This window comes from Malus domestica, chromosome 10 (genome assembly GCF_042453785.1).
Source record: "Malus domestica chromosome 10, GDT2T_hap1".
NCBI classification, from domain to species: domain Eukaryota; kingdom Viridiplantae; phylum Streptophyta; class Magnoliopsida; order Rosales; family Rosaceae; genus Malus; species Malus domestica.
In genome coordinates this window covers 42,732,415-42,752,975 of record NC_091670.1, presented here as the reverse complement: position 1 = coordinate 42,752,975, position 20,561 = coordinate 42,732,415, and the positions used below count along the sequence as shown (strand labels likewise).

Below are 20,561 nucleotides of genomic sequence, written 5' to 3'. Positions count from 1 at the left end.
TTCATCAAAGCAAATAATTCATACACAATTGAAAAAGATGTATAAATGGGAAGAGAACGGAAATTGAAAATATGATCAGAAATGAATGATCGATGAGAAACAGTTAATTAATGGCAATGAATTTGATTTGAAAAGAGACTAATAAACATACTGGTAAAGAAGCCGCACTTGTCGTTTATGGTGAGTGAAAGGCTGTTTCAAGAAGCTGCAGTTGTTGATCACGGCGAGTCGAGTCAAGTTTGAAAGTTTGAAACGCTGGAAGGAATACATAGAAAATTGAGAATCAAGTTTGAAAGTTACCTGGGATAAGAATCAGTCGATGTAGAGGAAGAGTCTTTGTCAATATGTATCTCTATCTCTCCCTCCCCTCGTTCTCTGTAGAGGAAGAGTCTTTGTCAATCTGGTTTGTAGTTTGCAGAACGTGGAGGGTGGTTGAATCCCACGTCGTGGTTCTAATTCTTCATTCGGCAAAACTCTACAGTTGTGATGCTTTATCTTTTTCCAATGATGGTTTTTTACCAGTTTGTCGTATTAGTTTAACCATCAGAATTCAATTCACACATTACCCATATTTTCAATGTACAATCTGCTTACAAATCATTACCAACTACAGTAAAACAGAAACTAGTAATTGGGTAATTTTAGTAACTCCTATAAATTCTGACCAATTGCAGAAGTAATTTTATAGAAACCAAATTCCCAGCTATAGCCTCAAATGTCTCTCATTGCATGCAGCTGACTACCACTGACTCAAATCACATAAATAAAAGAAATGGAATCCATATAAACCCATATGACAACAATTAAGTTTAAATAATATAAGCAATGTGGTCGATTAAGCACTAATCACTGAGCAATTTTGAACGCCCAGCAATCCCATCCTACGCCATCAATGATTCGAATTTCCTTATTAAATTATATAGAATAATAAACAAAGCAAACGGAAAAGCAGATTCATGTGGGTAATATCACTTAATTGGAGGGTAGAAATTATGAAAAAAAAAATCACATGAATTTGTGTAAATTGAGTGTGGATGCGGAATAAACTCTGGAAAAACTCGCGGATGAGAGGCTTGTGCAGAAGACGAAAGTGAGTTCTTCCTCTTTTCTGTGCATTTGGGGTTGGAATGATCGTTGTCCCCTCTAGAACGTGTGGTAGATTGGCGGTTCTATCTCCGATCTTTGCAACTGCTGCAACCGGTTTCTGTTTTGTGCGACGACGTGTTTGACAGTTCTACTCTAATTTGGAGGGAGTGTTTGTGAGTTTTTATCAATTTACTTGTTATTTTGGTTTTGGTGGAAAGATAGAATGTGATGCAGTATTTGTGGGAGGATTGATCTAAGGGTCACAATGAATTTCAAGTGCGTATATTTTTATCTAGTGGTTGAAAAATGTCATTGTTCAAATGAGTGCATATATTATTTGCACAGTAGAATTTCGTTGTATTATATTACAATTTTGACCCTATATTTATTGGACAGTTATCCGTTACTCTTGAGTATGAACTGAGGATATTTTTGGCATTTTGAATGTTTCACCAAAGATCCACATTATACTTCTAGAGCAACATCCTAAAGTCCCATTACGATCTAATGGTCAGATTTCTGCCAATTACCAAAATCAAGTGGCGGTTAACCTTTTATTTTATGAACTTAAGAATCCAATTCGGGAAGATCCGTATATCAAATTCCCGATCCGTAAGTTCCTATGGTCCTCAAATATTATGTATTATAACATATTAAAGTTTGGTAACAATCAAACGGTCGGATCATCGATTCATGTTTTTACCAAGTAACATATCTTAATGAATTTAGGTCCAAACGATCAACCTATGTTATACAATTACCAAAAATGAACTCAAGGCATCTAATTTAGCCTAAGAATAACATTGACGATCCCTGGGTCACGCGCCGCGGCGGGTGGCGGTCGGCCGCTCTGACTCGCTGAAAAATCCAACTATTTTCAAAATTCTCAAACTTCACAAAAATGAAGATCTCAATGAGTAGAGAAACTTTCATACCTGCCACGAAGTCCAAAAGTGGACGGAAGGTGGTCAATTTTGTCCACAAAGCCGGCGGGTGCCTAAAGCTTCTTGGTGTTGATTCGTCGTCTACGGTGGTCCAACAGGGTCAAGGTTGGGTGGGATTTTCTCCTGGGATGATGGGCTACAAGGCCCAAGTGGTGGCATCTGCCATTGCTTTTTCGATTCGGTGAAATATTGAAAAGAGTAGCCGGAGCACCGTTGATTTTTTGTCGACTTTCGTGGCCTCAAACCGTCACATACCGTGGTTAATCAAGGTGGTTCTTGGGTGGGTTTTGCAGAGGGGAATGAGAGCTTCAAGATGGCAGTGGTGGCATCGAAAAATTCCATCGGAGTTGGCCGGAATCAACCTTGGAAGATAGGTGGTCGCAATGGGTGTAGGTGCGGTTTTAGGGGAGTTGGGAGCTTCTCTTTCTCTCTTCTCCTCTCCTCAATTTCTGATTGGTCCTCCCTTTCTTTTTCTGATTGGTCCCTTATTTTCTTGCTTAAATCTGATTGGTTACCACTCTCACATGGTGGGAGTTTGAATTAATTTATAACTAAACTTTAAATAACCAATTTCAAACGTCCATAACTATACTGTTATAATCCGGACTCGTAAACAGCTTTCACCTATGCGTTCGTAGTGACGAGTATTACTTAAATATGCTAAAAGAATAAGTTATACGTTTAATAAATGATTGTCACGTGATAAAATAAAAATAGATATATAGAAAGACTTTTTTTTATTAACATCTCATAAAATGTTGAATGCACTCCATATTAAAATTTAATGTTAAATGACTTATGTACCATATTATGCAATGACAATTTCGATTTTATTAGGTTAAAAAAAAATTATAGATACGCCACAAATCACTTTTAACCTATTATTTATCATTTTCAACTATCAAAATCTCTCACTCTCCATTGTTGAACAAAACACTAACCAAGCTATCTGTGTTATTTTATTGTCTGATTTTGATTTCAAAGGAGATTAGTCCCGCATATCTGCTTGTGATTTCCTTGAAAATTATACTACCTAAGCCTAATATTGATTGATTTAAGCTTAATATTTATTTACAATTCCTAGAAACTCGATTATCTGAAGGCTTTTCTCTTAAGAAGTTCTCACTATTTTCAATGGTGAATTACTGCAACATAACTCATTCTATTCAATGGTTAATTACTGCAATATAATTCATTCCGTTCAATTGACACCTCACACGTGACTATTTTCTTCTCTCCATATCAATCACACAGGATATTAGAGTTTTACTCCAAAGTCAATTTAATTTATAAAAATTAAAAATGAGTATTATAAGATTTGAATAATGTTAGGCGTGTAGAAAATGTAAGGTATATGCGAGGAATGTGAGGTGTGAGAGTATTTTGGGAAGGTATGTAGGGTGTAGTAAAATAATTTTTAATTGAAAAAAACAAATATAAAATATATTAAGCATATGAAATTTAGTCAAAAATATATAGAATGTTAATATAATAAGTCATACGAAAAATCTCTCTTATTTTTATATGTAAATTGAGCTTTAGTTTTCCAATCTTGCTAGCGTTGGTCTGGCACTACGTGACATAAAATGAAAGAGGTCACGTAGGAAGAACGTCATCCAGTAAACAAGTTCACTGCCCACTTTAGTGTCATTTTCCATGTGAAGAAAAACTCACACATAAACTACGTTATCAAACCAGAACAAACCCGTTAACATCTTCTATTGCCCAGAAGACGTGAGATGTTGGTTCTTTTTAATAGTATGGCCAGATGTGACGTGGCCTGCTAGTTGGGCCGAACTAATTCTTACATCACTATGGACTGGGCTTGGACATGCAGATTGGGTTTCATTTTACATTTTAAGAGCGTATTCAATTAAAATTTTGAAATGTTTTAATTAATTTTAATGAATCTAGAGGTATTCAATAAAGATTTTAAATAATTATCTGAAATTCAAGATGTATTCAATTAGAATTTTAAGATAGTTTATTAAAATCCTTAAAAATTCAGGTGTGTTCAATTAGTATTTTAAAGAAGTTTATAACATTCCATGTGTATTCAATTAAAAATTGATTTTAAAGAATTTGAGAAAGTTAAAGAATTAGAAAGAATTAGAGAGATTTCGTAGTATATTTTAAACATCCACAAATATCACATATACCCATAAAACTTTAAAGAAATTGAATCAAATTTTATATAAAATATTTACAAATCAATTAAATCCTATAAAAATTTATAAATTTATAAATTTATTAAAATCTCTGGAACATTCAATTGAATAACCCGCCAGCACGTGGAATTGCCGCATATCTGAAGACAATACATGCGTTTTTATTCTCTTCCGGACTAGGAAATTTCAATCGACCCCAAAACGAAAAATAAAGAAAATTCTGTCCCGTCAAAAGAACAAGAGAACCCAAATTCACAACCGATACGCGATCTCTGTTGCAAATCAAAAGGTAATCATCGAATTGTTGAATGAATTGGTAAATTGTTGAATTGTTAGGTTTCAGAATCAAAACCCTAGCTTTCGCTTGGGGATATGATTTTCTCTCTGAATCGGTGTTTGTTTCTCGGGAAAATTGCGTGGTTCTGCAGGTGGGAAAATGTCGACGACCGATTTGATACTGAGACCTGAGTGTGGCGGATGTAAAACGACCAAGGATTTATACGGAAGCAATTGCAAGCACTTGACTCTGTGCGACGACTGTGGCAAAAAAATGGCTCTCAACCGCGCCAAGTGCAACGAGTGCGGCACCGTCGTCACTCGCTTAATTCGAGTTCGCCTCTCTCTCTCTCTCTCTCTCTCTATATATATATATATATATATATGGTGTATGCGTATATGTATGTAAAGATTGATTAATGTATTTGTTTCTGATGTAGGAGTATAATGTTCGTGCGAGTACGGCCAACGATAAGAACTACTTCATTGGGAGATTTGTGACGGGGTTGCCGAGTTTTTCGAAGAACAAGAATTCTGAAAATAAATGGTCTCTCCACAAGGATGGACTACAAGGACGCCAACTTAGTGATGCCATGCGGGTAATTTCGATTTGATTTTGCCCATTGGCTATTACTTGCTTGGTTTTTACTGTTTCGCGAGTATCATTTGGAGATTGTGTTGCTACAGCTAATAACCATTATCAATTTGTGAGTTTTCTGTGACCCGATTGTAGCAGTGTTTTAAAGTTTGAATTGCGCATCAAATGTTTTTGGTTCTTGTAATTTTCTTTTGTTATGTTCCACTCGGAATTAGTAAGTTGTGAGATGTTTAATGAACTGACATGGAGATAGTTTGCACTCCTTCGTATTTACATTAAGTTTCATTATATAGGAGAAGTACAAGAACAAACCATGGGTTTTGGAGGACGAAAGTGGCCGGTCTCAGTACCAGGGTCATCTTGAAGGTGCACAGACTGCAACTTACTACTTACTAATAAAACATCCCTCTGGAAAGGAGTTTTCTGCTATTCCTGCTGGTTCTTGGTATGCATGCCTTACCTATTTTTGCTACCGATGTTTTTATTTTACAGTTCATCACTATTAGTCTTGGCATGAATATGGGGAAAAGCTTTTCATAAGTACCAATTATGCCTACAATCGTATATTTACTTATCAAAACAAGGTTGTTTTGGTAATGTGTACCAGGTTCAATTTCAACAAGGTTGCGCAATACAAGCAACTTACATTGGAAGAAGCTGAAGAGAAAATTAGTAATAGGAAAAAGACTGCGGATGGGTATGAAAGATGGATGATGAAAGCTGCAAATAATGGAGCTGCTTTATTTGGTGAAGTGGAGAGGCTTGACAAGGATAATGGTGGGGCTGGTGGGAAGGGACGAAAAAAGACGGCTGGTGGTGATGATGATGAAGAAGGAAATGGCTCAGATAGAGGGGATGAGGATGATGATGAAGAGTTGGAAAGGAAAAAAAGATTGAATAAAAGAGGTGGTGATGGTGGTGATGGTGATGATGATAATGAAGGTGTAGGGGGTGGTGATGTGGACATGGATGATGATGATATCGAGAAGGGTAAGCATCTATCCTTTTTCTATTTTGCCTTATAAACAAAATATCATGAGCACTATCTTTTCTCCTTGCTAACCTAAATAATTGCTACCCAATACCATTATTAATCACCATGAATTCTTAGAAGAGTGAAGTTCAGCTCGGTTTTGCTTGCCGTGGAATGATGCTGCATATACAGACATCGTATCAGCCTCTTTTTTTTTTTTGTCTCGTGAAAAGTAAAGGTGGTTTTAATCCATCTTTTTCTGTAAAGTATTTGATTACTTCATTAGTAAGGCTTTTCATGTTAGTTCCATGTCTTGTCATCCATTGGGGAAGTCGTATCAATTAAGTCTTGTCCAGATGTCTTTTTTTGTGAACATAACAGGGGTACCTGATGATGTCCATGATAACCATGTCTGGATTATGTTAGTTCCGTGTCTTCTTTTTATAATCAAGTCTCCATTTATTGTAGGTGATGACTGGGAGCACGAAGAAATTTTCACTGATGATGATGAAGCTGTTGGAAACAATCCTGAGGAAAGGGAAGATTTGGAACCAGAGATTCCAGCTCCTCCAGAAATTAAGCAGGTTTGTTGCACAAATGTCCCGCAACCACTATTCTTTAAGCATTCAGTTAGAAACTAATACTGATCAAGAGAATAGGTAGACTTTATTTTGATATTTGTAAACAAATTGATTTGAACTTCTTTTTTACCTTTAAAAATTATGCTAGGGAATATATTAAGTACAGCACTTGAGGCCTCCCGTCATCTTGCATGTTCAATTTGGGGGGTCTCGGGTTTTTCTGTTTGCACCATGTATCTGGTGCTACCTTGGAAGTTCATGCACTTGTATGTCAGTTTTATCCATGGTGCAATTGCTTTGTTAGTTATGGCTCTTTGTACAATTTAAAGATGACCTTTTTTGTATACTTCTTCCTCATAGGATGATGAGGACGAGGATGAAGATGACAAGGAGGGTGGACTGAGCAAATCAGGAAAAGAGTTGAAGAAGCTACTTGGGCGAAGTGGTGGACTGAATGATTCAGATGTAGAGGATGACGACGATGACGATGACGATGTAGGTTATTTATTTTATTTTTTTGGCACACTTAATCTGACTAGATTTCCCATTTCCCATAATAAACATCTCAAATGCTTTATTTGGCACTTTTGTCAGAACTGCGTCTGTTAGATGATTTTATTTTTTTTCCCTGTACTACGTGCATTTTGAATAGCAATGGACATTTTTGTTGAAGATACCATTTTATTCATAGACACGGGATTTTTGAAAATTTGATTTGTCCTGTAAAAGTGGATCACAGCTCTTTTCCCGCTAATCGGTATGTTCTTTCTGATGTGTCCAGCTGGATGATGATATTGGCTTTCCTCCAGCGCTGGCTCCAAAGCAGAAGGATGCACCCAAAGAGGAACCATCTGACAACAGTCCCTCAAAACCAACACCTTCTGCGTCCAGTCGAGGAACTACACCAACCTCCAAATCCTCAAAGGGAAAGAGAAAATCAAGTGGCGATGATTCTAAGGCAACGAACAGTGCACCTCCCAAGAAGGTCAAGACTGAAAATGTATGTTTTGCTACTTTGTTTTTATCAGCTTTATTTTTAGAAGCTTTGAAACTCCCCATGCTCGCTAATTATATGGCATTCATTTACATTGTATCCATATTAGGAACAAAAATCCATCAAAGAGGAGCCTGTGTCTGTGTCTGCTTCTAAAAGTAGCGCGCCTCCAAAAGGTACTCCACCGGTGAAAACGGAGCCATCGTCATCTGGTGGACGCGTCACTGAGGAAGAAATCAGGGCTGTGTTGATGCAGAGAACACCACTCACCACAAATGATCTTGTTTCTAAATTTAAGGGAAGACTCAAATCTTCTGAGGTACGATTTATCATGTTTTCTACCATTGTCTTGACTCTGACTTTGCTCTCTTCTGTTTGAACCTGAAGGAAACGTAGGCTGAATAACTTGAATTGTGATAGTTTGTTCTTATTTTCTTCACTCTGTCTTATGGTGCAGGAAAAGACCGCTTTTTCGAATATTCTAAGGAGAATTTCAAAGATAAAGAAGGGGAACGGAACCAGCAGCTATATAGTACTGAAAGAGCGATGATTGGATCTCCCAATATATCCGAGGTGCCCAAACTGAGAATTTATGATTCTTCTATTTAGTGTATTGCGTACCTCGTGTATAATTGCGGTTGGACGATGCTCGCATCAATCACTCGTGGGTACATGACTTGAATGGTAGCCATTGATCCTTGTGGGCTCTCCGGAGATCAATGGCTACCACAACTCTCTGTGCTTAGTCTTATTGTGCTCCTAGTTGTACTAAATCGTCATAATTTAGAACTTGGTTGCAATATCAGAAAGGAAATGTGATTTGTATGTACGTAAACTTTGGGGCGTAATGCAATCCCCGGTTGAGTGCACAGGAGATTAATGCGGTTGATGAAGGTATATGATTTGTTTAAATCTTAGTCATTCATTTCCCGTGACATAGTCTAAATGGAGGAGTGCAACTTCTGTAATGAAATTTTCGTATTGACGCTTCAACTTGAAATGGATTGATTGCAAATTTTAAACTTTCATTTTCTTATGAGATAAGAACAATGCTTGGCTATTTAAGATCAATGGGAACTTCTATTCAAAATTCTTCATGTTCGGATAAGACTTTTGTGCTTATGATGAGAATTGTGTAAAAATCACTTCTGCAAAAAATAAATTAAATATAAGGTTGTTTAGTCAATCCATTATAGCAAATAAATTAACAGTTAATAATACTTTTCTAATTATGTTAGTCTGTTTTATATAATTCGATGATTAAACGATTTTAGTTTTAATAGACTTTTTGAAGGGACGATCTTTAGAGCAGTTCCAGCGTGTGCTGGAGCCCGAGGGACAGGCCAATGAACAGGGCCAGAGAGCCCAAGCAATCAAGCCCAACGTGTGCTGGCAAGGGAGCCTGAGCAGGCCCGAGCGAGAGGCCCGTGGAGAGTTGCCAGCCCGAGAGTGGAGTGGGTTTGATGACATCGCCTTGACGTCAGCCACGTTTTTTCTTCTGTTTTGCGTCAGTTGCTGGGCCCACGTGCTGCACGACGTCAGCCACGTTTTTTCTTCTGTCTTGCGTCAGTTGCTGGGGCCCACGTGCGCAGCTGCGTCAGTCAATCTCCCCGCAGCAAATCAAACGGAAGCTGAAGCCCACAAAATCCTGATCGTGGTGGAGCAGCTGGGGAAGATGCTACTTGGGGGTTTGGGGGTCCAAAGGCAGGGCCTGGGACTGGGAGGGAGCGGAGGAAGCGAGGGTAGCACTGATACGCAGCGTCTCACGGACGAGAAGGAGCGCTTCCTACGCGCTGGTGGCGGTTGTGGTGAGGGATTGATTGGTAGAAGAAGCGGAAGCAGAAGATTGCTTGAGTTTCATCGGGGGCGGAGGCATTTCGCATTCCTCTTGATTCTTTCTTTCTTTCTTTAATATTAATGGTGGTGTGATGAAATCAGGTGTGAGATTGGATTGGAGGGTTATATAGTATTTGGTTTTGGGTTATCGCTTTGGAATTAACCAAAAATTCTAAATCCCAATTGGCAATTGGGAAGTAACGAGAAAGGATCGATGAAATGAATGCAAAGTAATCGATTAAAAATCTTGTTTGAAATTACAAATAAAATTATTTTGTATTATTTTATAAATAAAAAAATAGTAATATTTTATTGTTAATTACCAGGTTATTCAATGTAGGGGTGAAGATGTAAAAAATGATTAGTATTCATGAATGATAGTTATTGTTCACTGAGTGGATAGTCTTAGGGCCTCCATCATGCTGGAAGTACTCTTATAAAGTGATTTATAATATAAGCAGTTCTAATCATAAACACGAAATTTTGCAAATCAAAAGCGAACAATTTTGATAGGAATTTTTACTCATCCAGAGTAGCTGAGTATTATTCTACAAATAATAAAACCAAAATCCAATTCTTCGTACCAATCCTCACTCGCTTACGAAATTATAATTAACACACATCAGTTAATTACTACTTACTCTAAAAACCCAATACATAACAAAGCAACCCAACGGACAACACCACGAGGCTTGCAGTGAGATGGGCCGAACCAGAAGGGGTTGTGGGCCCATTAGCTGCAACCAACGCAGGGCGCTCTGATTGATATGACTGAGGCATAACTTCCACGTGTAGTTTAAGGCCATTCTTGCAGCTCTCGACGTTACTACTTGCGAAGTAGCGGAGTCCTTCCTTGTCCATTGAGATGCTATCCAGGCCGTCCGTGAACATCCTGATTGGGTTGGTTACATCGCACGACTCGAATTCCTCCTTGCTCTTCACTTCAGCTATGTACCCATGCGCCGTGGAGTAGGCTAGCCCTAAAAGTGCACACACAAAAGAGTCTTGTAATTTAAAGAATTCGAATACCGTACCAAACGCATGAAAGTATCTTTACTTTGTTTCCACTTTGTTCTCCTTTCTTCGGAAACAAAACAAATGGCTTGGCTAATGGTGCCAAGAAAACTAAACCAAAATTTGAGATATGTTTAGGGCTGGTCTGCGATTCCTTTCATATCAAAAGTGTTTTCTAACTAGCAAAAATTCAAGATCTTCTAGCATTTAATACGTAATTTTTTTTTCCAATTAGTACTTTTAAGTTTTTCTATTAAACGATTTCAAAACATGATTTTTGTAAAACGCGATTATTTTTGTAATGCATAATCACTTTTAAGGTTTTGATGAAGACATCCTAAGCGTTTTAACCATTTTAGAAGCAATTACATGAGTAAAACTAAACAAACCCTAATTAAGCTTTACAGAGAGGAGGAGAGAGAAGACTCACACATCTTATCTCCGGCCCTAAATGTTTTGTCCGAGGACCAAGAAGCAAGGTCGGAGGATGGATCCCAGCCGCGGTCTGCTCCGACAACGTGGTACACTTGTGCTCCAACCAAGCTCCCTCCGAGGCTCACAGCGGCGACACTGACGAACAAAACAGCGATCGCCACCTTCAATATCCCATCTCGAGCCATTACCTCACAAGCCAGAGTATCTCAGCACGACCCAAAGTGCTTCCTTTTATCGCTCTTGAACAAAATATAAATGCTACCGCGAAAGAGAGTGATAATGTGAGGGAGAAGTAAAGGCGCTCCCCTCTTCCGGTTTTTAGCAATGATATACTTTCCAAGCAATTTCCCACTCATCGTTTTAACCAAAACAAGGGAATACTGGTAGTTGATGCTGCTATGTGTGTTTGTTGGCTCCCTCTATGAGTACGACTACCACTGGCCCATTGCCCTACTCCTTTTTTACGAGAATGCCCCACTCTGTTGTTTTGGGGACCAATGTATGGTCATCACTCTAAGTGTAATAAAACATTGTCATGCGGAGAAAAACCTGCGCATCAAATGAATTTATCGTCATTTGCGGTCCCGATGTAATAAAACATTGTCATGCGGAGAAAAATCTGCGCATGGCAATGCATTATTGAACAATTTAACGTCACATGATGGTGAATTCGTTTCATGTAAGTCTTTCTCCTTCTCGGAGGTGGTTAAATGCCTTCAAAGCCGTAGAGAGGCCGTTAGGCCCTAGGGTTCCATGTAGCATAGCAGGCACTAAACCTTGACTTCGTTCATGGCCTAGACAGAAACACTTGCATGAAAGATTTCAGTGCTGTCGTTGGCGTCCTAAATCACTAATATAAGGTCATATAAAAAAGTAGTGCAGTCTTGTATTAATAGCTCGAAATGCCACAAAAAAAAATATGTAACCATTTTCGTGTTGTGTATTCATTTCATAGAAGCCCTTCATTCCTCTTATTATCAACAATCTCATGCGAATATAAAACATATGCCCTATTATGATCTTAAGCATCAAGCATGCTGTCCTATTCTTGTATTTTCTCCAAAGTTGTAAGTTCTTTTGTTGATTTAATTATAAAGCTAAGAATTCCACAATTAATTATTTAATCATGAATCACATATAAAAGAATCGCACTGAAAAATCTGTTGAAGGGTAGGTATGCTTTATTTCTTTTCTACTCTCCCAACGCAACCCCAGCTAACAACACCAACAACGAGCAAGGAAAATCGTACTTACCCCTCTACCGTGGTCCATGCATAGTAATCGAATTTTACAGCAGAGTGGGATCAGGAGGAGATCTCATGTAGTGCTCGCTGCATTCATACAACAACTCGAACTTGTGGTCTTAGATGAAAATCGACTATGCTCCTACGTATCATCTTTATCTACCTCTCGTTTTTATACTTACATAACGAATATATACAGTCAAAGAGTAAGAATCTCCTCCATTAATTTGGATCATTAAATAGGAGTACTTTGTTACTTTCGTGAGACTTGTGTCTTTTATCAATGAGGACTTGTGCCTTAGTTTAGAACAGTCTACAGAAGATTGCCGACTTGGATTAAGGCAGTCCATGCTCTAATTAAATAAATAAAAATTTGATTGATGCAAACTAATAGAAAAATGCTGCCGAGATAGAAAATCTATAGAATTTTGATACATACATACTGATTTTGGAGCGACACATGGCTTGCATCTTATCAGTTATTCCTACATGCATCACCACCGATTATTGTATAATACGGGAATATTGCCATCTTAGTAAGGGACATCAAAACCCAAAACCAAATATGATAAAGAAAAATTTGTTGTGTTTAATGAAATAAGATATGAAATCTTAATAGGGTAGATTATGTATTAATCAAAGTCTTCATCATTATCGTTGTCGTCCGTCGTGATGGTCTCCTCTGAGGGGTAAAATATGAAAATATCAGCTTCTTCCGGCAATCGAAAGCTCACCTTCTTCTTCAACTTACGAGTTTTATTCTCACTTAATTGTGTATTAATACTTCTGCAGCTCATTGACGCCGAAATATCATTGACGATCAAGTTTGCTTCATCAGATTTCTTATCATCATTTTTTACGAGTCTCTCGAGGCAGAAGCTGTCTTTTGCTTTAGAGAGAGGTGGCAATTTTGACGAAGAAGATGCAGCTGGATGTATTCTTTTCGAGCTGGGTCTAAACACATACAATTCACCTCCGCTGATGTTGTAGTTACGATCCGCCTTGACGTGGCCGGGGGAGGCCAAGAGCCATTCTTCTAGGGTTGTCATCCTAGTCCCACTCCCAGCTGCTCCAACAATTCCAGTATTTTTTGTGTAATTATTGTAAATATTCTTCTTCTTCTCTGGTGCCAATTGTCTCTTCCTTTTCTTATTCTCCGATTTTAAGCAGTCCGGTTTCAGCAGCTCCATGATCGACAGCACAGGACTCGAATTCCCACCACCATGGCCACCATATGATAACGATGAGGGCTTGCAATTGCTTTGATTAGCTCCCATTTCTGACCCTCTTAGCCTCTTAACTAATTAGAAAGTACGACTAGTCAACGTACGGCGAACAAACGAACGAGAGTTAACTCGCTGTAACTTCGTCGCGGATGAAATGAAAACATGTCGAAGATGAGAGAAATGTATTGACTTTGTTTTTGTGGGAGGGTTTTTTAAAGAAAATTTTAGACGGAGAGGCCTAGAGGATTAATGTTGTTCATGAGCACAATGAAAGCTTAGGTAACGTCAAGGTTTAGTATTTCTGTATTTGTGTGTACGTGCTTTATCCACAACATCATCGCCTTGTGTGCGTTAAGAGGGAGCCTCCATTTGAATGTTATTATACAAACTAGGGTTAATATATACTACTTCATATAATTGCATGCATGGTATATCTTGGCAAAATACGCCTTTAATTACATCATCAATTGCCTTTAATTACATCATCAATTGGTTGATTTAATTATGTATACAAACAAGAACCACCGTAGGTGGCTTGGATTACTCTTCATCGTACTAAGCCAACACTCACTGCCTAATTACAATTTACAAGTTGGATTTTAGATTTTGACAATTAAAAATGGCGATAAAACCAACTTTGAATCTTTGATGCTTGCGTTGGCCTTTTTCCTTAATTTCAGATGAAAGAGATGCATTGTAGAAATCTATCCGCTAGCTCATCAGAATCTTTGTCGTCTCTCAGTAGGTAATAACAGAGAACCGAATTGGAGTATCGCTAAGCTACTGCTAATTAAAGAAAGAGAACTGTTACCACTGACCTTTGACAGTGAGCGGTGGCCGTAGGTATTATTTATATCCATACTAATATTAGCATATATATGAGTTCCTGTAGTGACGGGTCTGTCTGTGCTCTTTGTGTTGATTTGTCAATATAAATTTGCATGTATCGTATGTGGATATTGAAAGATAGTAATTATGAATCTCAACTCAATAATTGAGTGAGCGTCGTGCATTAATATTTATAGGATTACAAGTCATAGGATTACAAGTAGTTGAATCAGGACAAAACCTTTCGCCACTCGGAATCCTTATTAGCCTGATTAAAACATGTAGGCTCAACCAAGGCATTAGTAACAGTAGCAACATAAGTATATTTGGGATTAGGTTTGCAAAGACCACTTTTGCCTCGAGTGACCATAGAATGCGACACGGCACTTACCTCGGGATTAGATGAAACCAATGGGGCAGGTGTGACTGGGGGCAGGTTTGATGTAGGGACCGGCTCAGGAGAAGAACTGGAGGGTATGGTAGAGATTGATGCAGGTAGGACATGGGGCTGGGAAGGTTTGGGACGTGGGAAGCGGCGAGTGTATACTTGAAGTGGGCGTTGGGTAGAAGGCTGAGGTGGGGTAGACACGGCTGAAGTAATAGGAGGTGGGTGCGGGATGGAGTGGGTGGCAGTAGTAGGATTGTTGGATGGGCCAAATCTCGAGAACGGGATCCACAGACGAGGAGAGCGTTGATGACGAAGTAACAATGGATTCTTGATATGGAAAACTGTTCTCATCAAACACAACATGGCGAGAAAGAAAGACACGTCCCGTAGTGGGATCCAAACATCTATAACCTTGATGATTTAATGAATATCCTAAGAAAACACACCATTTTGAACGAAATTGTAATTTGTTACTAGTATAAGGACGCAAGTAGGGATAACAAGCACAACCAAAAACTTTGAAAAACAAATAATGAGGAGGTTTGTGAAATAATTTTTCATAAGGGGACATATGGTGTAAAAGACGAGTGGGCAAACGGTTAATGATATAATTAGCAGTATGAAAAGCTTCGGCCCAATATGGAGTAGGCAAACCATATTGGGCTAAAAGAGTAAGCCCAGTCTCTACTAAATGACGATGTTTACGTTCGGCTAATCCGTTTTGTTCAGGGTGATGGGGGCATGTGAGATGATGTAAAATACCATGGTCATTCAAAAATGTACTAAAGGCTTTATTAACAAATTCCCCACCACCATCGGTTTGAAAAGCTTTAATCTTAACAGTGAACATATTTTCAACCAAATTTTTAAAAGTAACAAATGTAGAAAAAACATCAGATTTTAAACACAATGGATAAAACCAAGTTTAACGAGAAAAATCATCGACAAACACCACATAATATTTAAAGCCAGAAACAGATAAAGATGGTGAAGTCCAAACATCGGAATGAATTAACTCTAAAGGAGAAGAAGACATGGATGTAGACAAAGAAAAGGGTAATTTATGACTTTTTCCTAGGGGACAAAATTGACAAAATTTATTTTGAAACGAGCCTTGAATGGGCAATTTATTAGCAGAAATTAAATGTTGTAAAATTGAAAACGAAGGATGACCTAGCCTACTATGCCACGAAGCATCAGTTACACGTTCACCTAATAAAGCAAATACACCATTGGTTTGATGAGATGGGCGACTAGAACACGGGTAGAGTCCATTGTTAGCCTTGTAAAAGGATCTTCCCTGTCTGCGAATCTTGCACACGATAAAAATGGGGATGTAAAGTAAAGAAGCAGTTATTATCATCCGAAAAACGGTTCAAAGAAATCACATTAGTTGAGGCTTGGGGACAATATAGGGTGTTAGGCAAACAAAAAGAAGCATATTTAGTTCTAAGGTACGAATCACCAAGTTTTGAGATGTTTAAACCCGAACCACCATGCACACCACGAATTTGATCAGTTCCATGATACTTACAAGGATTTTGGAGTTGGCTGACATAATTGGTTATGTGAGAATTTGCGCCAGAGTAAAAAAGCCATTGCTGAACAGAGGGTGCAATGGCGGAAGCACGAGAAGATGGTGCAGTTGCGTAGGCTTGAAGACGAGAGGAGGGAACCCGACCTTCGTAGGACATATTGAGACGATTAAAGCAATCAATAGCCGAGTGTCGAAAGTGTTGACAAATCTGACGTTGAATGCGCCCAAAGAAGGAAAAAACAGGCAAGGAACCATGAGATGTGCTGGAGCCAGGTGTCGGACCAAGAAGGCCATTGTAGGAAGAAGATGACTTACGGGAAGGGGCGATAGAGGCAGATGTTGCATGGGTAGCAGAACCAGAGTCATGAGCAACCAAAATTGGGAGTGAGAAGTTACCAACACCACCACAGGAAAAACGTCTACCACAAAAAGAATTACCACGGCCACGGAAGCCATCATGACCACTATGGACAGCAGCAAAAGCAGAGGCGTCACTATCAGATGGGGGAGAAAAGGCATTGTAACGTTGCTCGGCACTTAGTAATAAAGCTTCCAATGAATTGTAGGTGATGTGAGTGTCATGAGCTTGTGCGGAAGCAACAGTGGCATTCTATTGTGGACTTACTTTACTCATAATAATGGCGACTAAGTCAGATTCAGAGACAGAGGCGCCAGAAAGAGCAAGGTTGTCGGCGATGGCGTTGACTTTGTCGAGATAGTCAGTGATAGAAAGATTACCACGAGAAGTATTCATCAATTTCGTACGCATGTGGATAATACGATTTTAAGACGTAGATGCATACCGTTCTTGAAGAGACGACCAGGCAGAAGCCAAATCAATTTTGTTGACGATCGTAACAAGAACCTTAGGAGTAAGGGAACTTGTAATCTAAGAAAGGATCATTTGATCAGTCTGTATCCATTCAACATATAATGGATTGACCTTGTCGATAAGTTTACCATTGTCATCAAGAAGAAAAGCAAATGGGTAGTGGTTGTCACCAGTAACATAAGATAGTAAGTTGCGGCTGCGCAACAAGAGAAGGAACTGAGCACGCCAAAAAGGGTAGTTGTTTTGGTCGAGCTTGATGGTGAGAAAAGTCGTGACAGAGGAAACAGCAACAGCAAAGGAGGAAGACGCCATAACTGTAGAAGACTGAAAAAAAAATTATAATATGAACCTTTGTCGTGAAACGCTGGCTCTTGATACCATGAAAGATATTAATTATGAATCTCAACTCAATAATCGAGTGAGCGTCGTGCATTGATATTTATAGGATTACAAGTCATACATATGTATAACTAGGATTGCAAGTAATTGAATCAGGACAAAACATTATCTGCAATAAGTGGTGCAGCAAGCAGTGAGGATTCCTTGTTAGACTGGAATTCTATATGTGCAACAGACATAGACTGCATTGGAGTCGGTTTATCAGAAATAGGGATATGTATGATTGTTAATTTGTTATATATTGCAGCCTCTCTTCCTACGTCGTTTTCGTTGTTTTCTTATTGACATGCAAACTTCAGAATCCAACAACAAGGGAACATTAATTACATTTTATGAGGGATTGTTCATTAACTTATAGAATACAAAAATACTAAACATTTGACGATCCGGGCCTTCAGTTATCCCTAAACCTAAAAGAAACCCCAAACTTTAAACCCTTCCAACCGCCGGCCTCCGATCCAGCTCCTGCTTGGGGCCGGTGGCAGCCACCCTTTTAAACCTTCTTTATCCTCTCCTTCCTCATCTTCCTTCCCCACCCCGATTCCCATCAGAGAACGTGGATCAACCCACCTTTTACGAGTGGTGTGAATGAGCTCTGTCTCCGAGCATTTTGCTCATTGTTAAGGGTATTACACATTTTAATTTGGGGATTTTATGCCATGATTTGAGGCTTTGCACTCAAACTCTCCCATAGTTTCAAGTCAACCCTCCAACCACTCACACCCGGCCGTCATTGCCATCCCTTCTAGATTTGGCCGACCTCATCTCAACACTACCTCGCTGCTTTATCATGCTTCTCTACTATTGAAGACAACTATATTTTGTTACCCTTGCAAATGTTTGGGGTCTTAGGTGTGAGCATGTGAAAGTAAAAGAGTCTCACATCGGTGAAAAGAGATACCTTGCAAGGGCTTATAACAGGTTGGATTACTCCCCGTATTGTCAATCGGTTATATGGTCGAGAGTAATGTTAGGGAGACTAAATTTGTAGAAAAAATTTTAGAAACAAAAGGACATGTAAGTTAATGATTAGTTTATTATTTAAGCGTTGATAAACATGCACATTCTTATTGGTAACACATCATTTAGTTTGTAAATTTTGTCTTTAAATTTAGTTTCCCTAACATTACCCTAGGGTCGAACCTCAACTATCTTCAGTGCTTACACCACCGGCTTTTTTCCTTCTAATTGGATCAGGGCATTTAGATGACTGTTGATCTGCATGTTTGGCTCCATTTTATTGGTGTTGAGACGAAGATAGGCTCGAGTTTACCTTTCTGCATACTCTTTTTTGGATTTTATGTTCATTGGTCGTCTCCAACAATTATGCGGTAGAGGAGGCGGCAGCTGAATCTCCCTTTAGGCTTTTTAGCTTTTGGCTGAGACACATTCTATGTAATTTTTTTTGCTTTAGTATGGATAGGAACCTTTATCATGTGTTGAATGCATAAGTGGCGTCTCGTTTGTACTTACCCCATTCATAGGGCGGTTGTTATTTTCTCACCTTCATCTGCAGCAGAGTCTTTATACCATGTCTTTTGGACTTTGTTATAAAAACTCCCATTGACAAAAAAACAGAGACAATGCAGATCTCCCCGCAAAAAGTTAGCAGTCAATACTAGTTTCAGTTGTATCAATATGTGGCCTCTTTTCCAATGTCAGTTTTAGTGTTTTAGGTTGACTTATTCCGCTTACACATGAAAAAATGAAACAAAGTCTCTCTCTTAGATGTGTTGGGTTTCACAAGTTACATAACATTGCAGCATAAATATGGGCGTTATAAAAGCCCAATAGAAGCTCAAATTCAAACTCTAAACCCTCACGGCCCAACACTATTTGCACACGCAGAGCGTTTGGGTTGGGCTAGGCGTCAGTTCGATAAAGCTCGTCTTTTACAAAATTAACATAGTACGAACACAAAAATGTGAAATATTCTGAAGTGTCAAAGATTGGGAATGCAGCAAACAACTAGAGAGATTTGATTCGAGGAATCTTAAAAAAGAAGTACGAAAGCAGCAGACAAATAGCATAGCATGCTTCCCTTCTTCCTCACTTGATGTTCATGTTTCCCCGTCTTATATTAATTTGATTAATTAGATATTTTTCTCCAAATTATACTCATTCCTCAACCATTCATGGAGCTGTAATTATACAATAATGCACATATTAAATTAATGATATTAATGTCACCTCCTTCCTCACGACGATGGCTTGTTGTTGCAAGTTGCAACCCTAAAGAATGAATTGAGATCCTCTCCAAATCTATGTTTAGAGTTGATAGGTCAGAAAAAATTCGGACCATTGAATTTAAATTATAAAGCTCTCATTAGCCCATCTCATTGACTCACTTCACATAAAATCGAACTCTTAAACGGCCCGAATCTCTCTTTCTTGAACGGTTCGATTTTTTGAATCCGTCGATTCCATACACATAGATGAGGAGAAGATCTCAACACCAAAAGAATGAAAGTATCCCACTAGTTTTGTTTATATTTTAAAAAATGTATTTAATAAAATAAAATATTGCTTTTTTTTGGTTTAAACGTCACTTATAGGTGTTAAATAAATATATACTTGTTGCTCAATAAATCGTAAATCCTCTTCCAAATATATTATAAAGATTTCCTTGATGCTCAAGGAAAATATTTCAAGAATACAAAAAATTTGCATTTTATACAAAAAATGTGGATTAACACTCACGGTTTTCAGTCCGTTTTGCAAATTCGTACATAAATCACCGTTCAGTCTTTTTATTTTCACATTCGCCTCACTATCAAATTTTGAAAGTTAAGGTGAGATTTTCCGTTGATATTCTTGAGTGTAGAACCTCATTTGACAATGTTCTGGGTCTCACTACTATATTTTTCACTTATTTTTTTAGTTTTCAACTTAAATATTATACTAAATATACATTTGTTGCTTAATAAACCACAAAACTACTTTCAAATTCCTTAAAAAGTTTAACTCAACGCTTAGGAAAAAGATTTTGAGAAAATAAAAAAAAATTGATTTTTGTTCAAAATACATGGATGTCAGGCAGACTCAGCTCACGCAAAACGAGGTGAACCATGGTAAGCAAAATAAGGCGAGCTCAACTCACAAAAAATGGTGCAAGCTTCTTGCACGCATGCCGAGATAAGATTGGAAGTAAAATCAAGGTGCGCACGAAACGAGGTTGGCTTCGTACACGTCAAAACAACGC

The 20,561-nt window shown here is 38.4% G+C and overlaps 2 protein-coding genes across 2 annotated transcripts; one reads left to right on the top strand and one right to left on the bottom strand.

The window, feature by feature from the left end:
* The first annotated feature begins 4,313 nt into the window (after positions 1-4,313).
* On the top strand, positions 4,314-8,642 carry LOC103446770 (transcription initiation factor IIF subunit alpha-like). Its single transcript, XM_008385903.4, has 10 exons — positions 4,314-4,487; positions 4,627-4,808; positions 4,915-5,073; positions 5,366-5,517; positions 5,680-6,062; positions 6,514-6,629; positions 6,987-7,121; positions 7,408-7,626; positions 7,730-7,939; positions 8,078-8,642. The coding sequence occupies exons 2-10, from the start codon at positions 4,635-4,637 to the stop codon at positions 8,168-8,170; spliced, it is 1,641 nt and encodes a 546-aa protein (XP_008384125.3). The 5' UTR covers positions 4,314-4,487; positions 4,627-4,634; the 3' UTR covers positions 8,171-8,642.
* Positions 8,643-9,937: 1,295 nt separating this feature from the next.
* Positions 9,938-11,381, bottom strand: LOC103446771 (uclacyanin 1-like). Its single transcript, XM_008385904.4, has 2 exons — positions 10,901-11,381; positions 9,938-10,436 (listed from the first exon to the last, which is right to left on the bottom strand). Exons 1-2 carry the CDS (start codon positions 11,088-11,090, stop codon positions 10,099-10,101), a joined length of 528 nt encoding a protein of 175 aa, XP_008384126.3. The 5' UTR covers positions 11,091-11,381; the 3' UTR covers positions 9,938-10,098.
* Positions 11,382-20,561: the final 9,180 nt, after the last annotated feature.

Excerpts from the sequence above, each read along its gene's own strand:
- LOC103446770 (XM_008385903.4), top strand. The coding sequence starts at position 4,635 with ATGTCGACGACCGATTTGATACTGAGACCTGAGTGTGGCGGATGTAAA. Across the intron at positions 5,518-5,679 it reads GCTATTCCTGCTGGTTCTTG|GTTCAATTTCAACAAGGTTG; the intron begins GTATGCATGCCT and ends AATGTGTACCAG. Across the intron at positions 6,630-6,986 it reads CTCCTCCAGAAATTAAGCAG|GATGATGAGGACGAGGATGA; the intron begins GTTTGTTGCACA and ends TCTTCCTCATAG.
- LOC103446771 (XM_008385904.4), bottom strand. The coding sequence starts at position 11,090 with ATGGCTCGAGATGGGATATTGAAGGTGGCGATCGCTGTTTTGTTCGTC. Across the intron at positions 10,437-10,900 it reads TAGGGCCGGAGATAAGATGT|GGCTAGCCTACTCCACGGCG; the intron begins GTGAGTCTTCTC and ends GTGCACTTTTAG.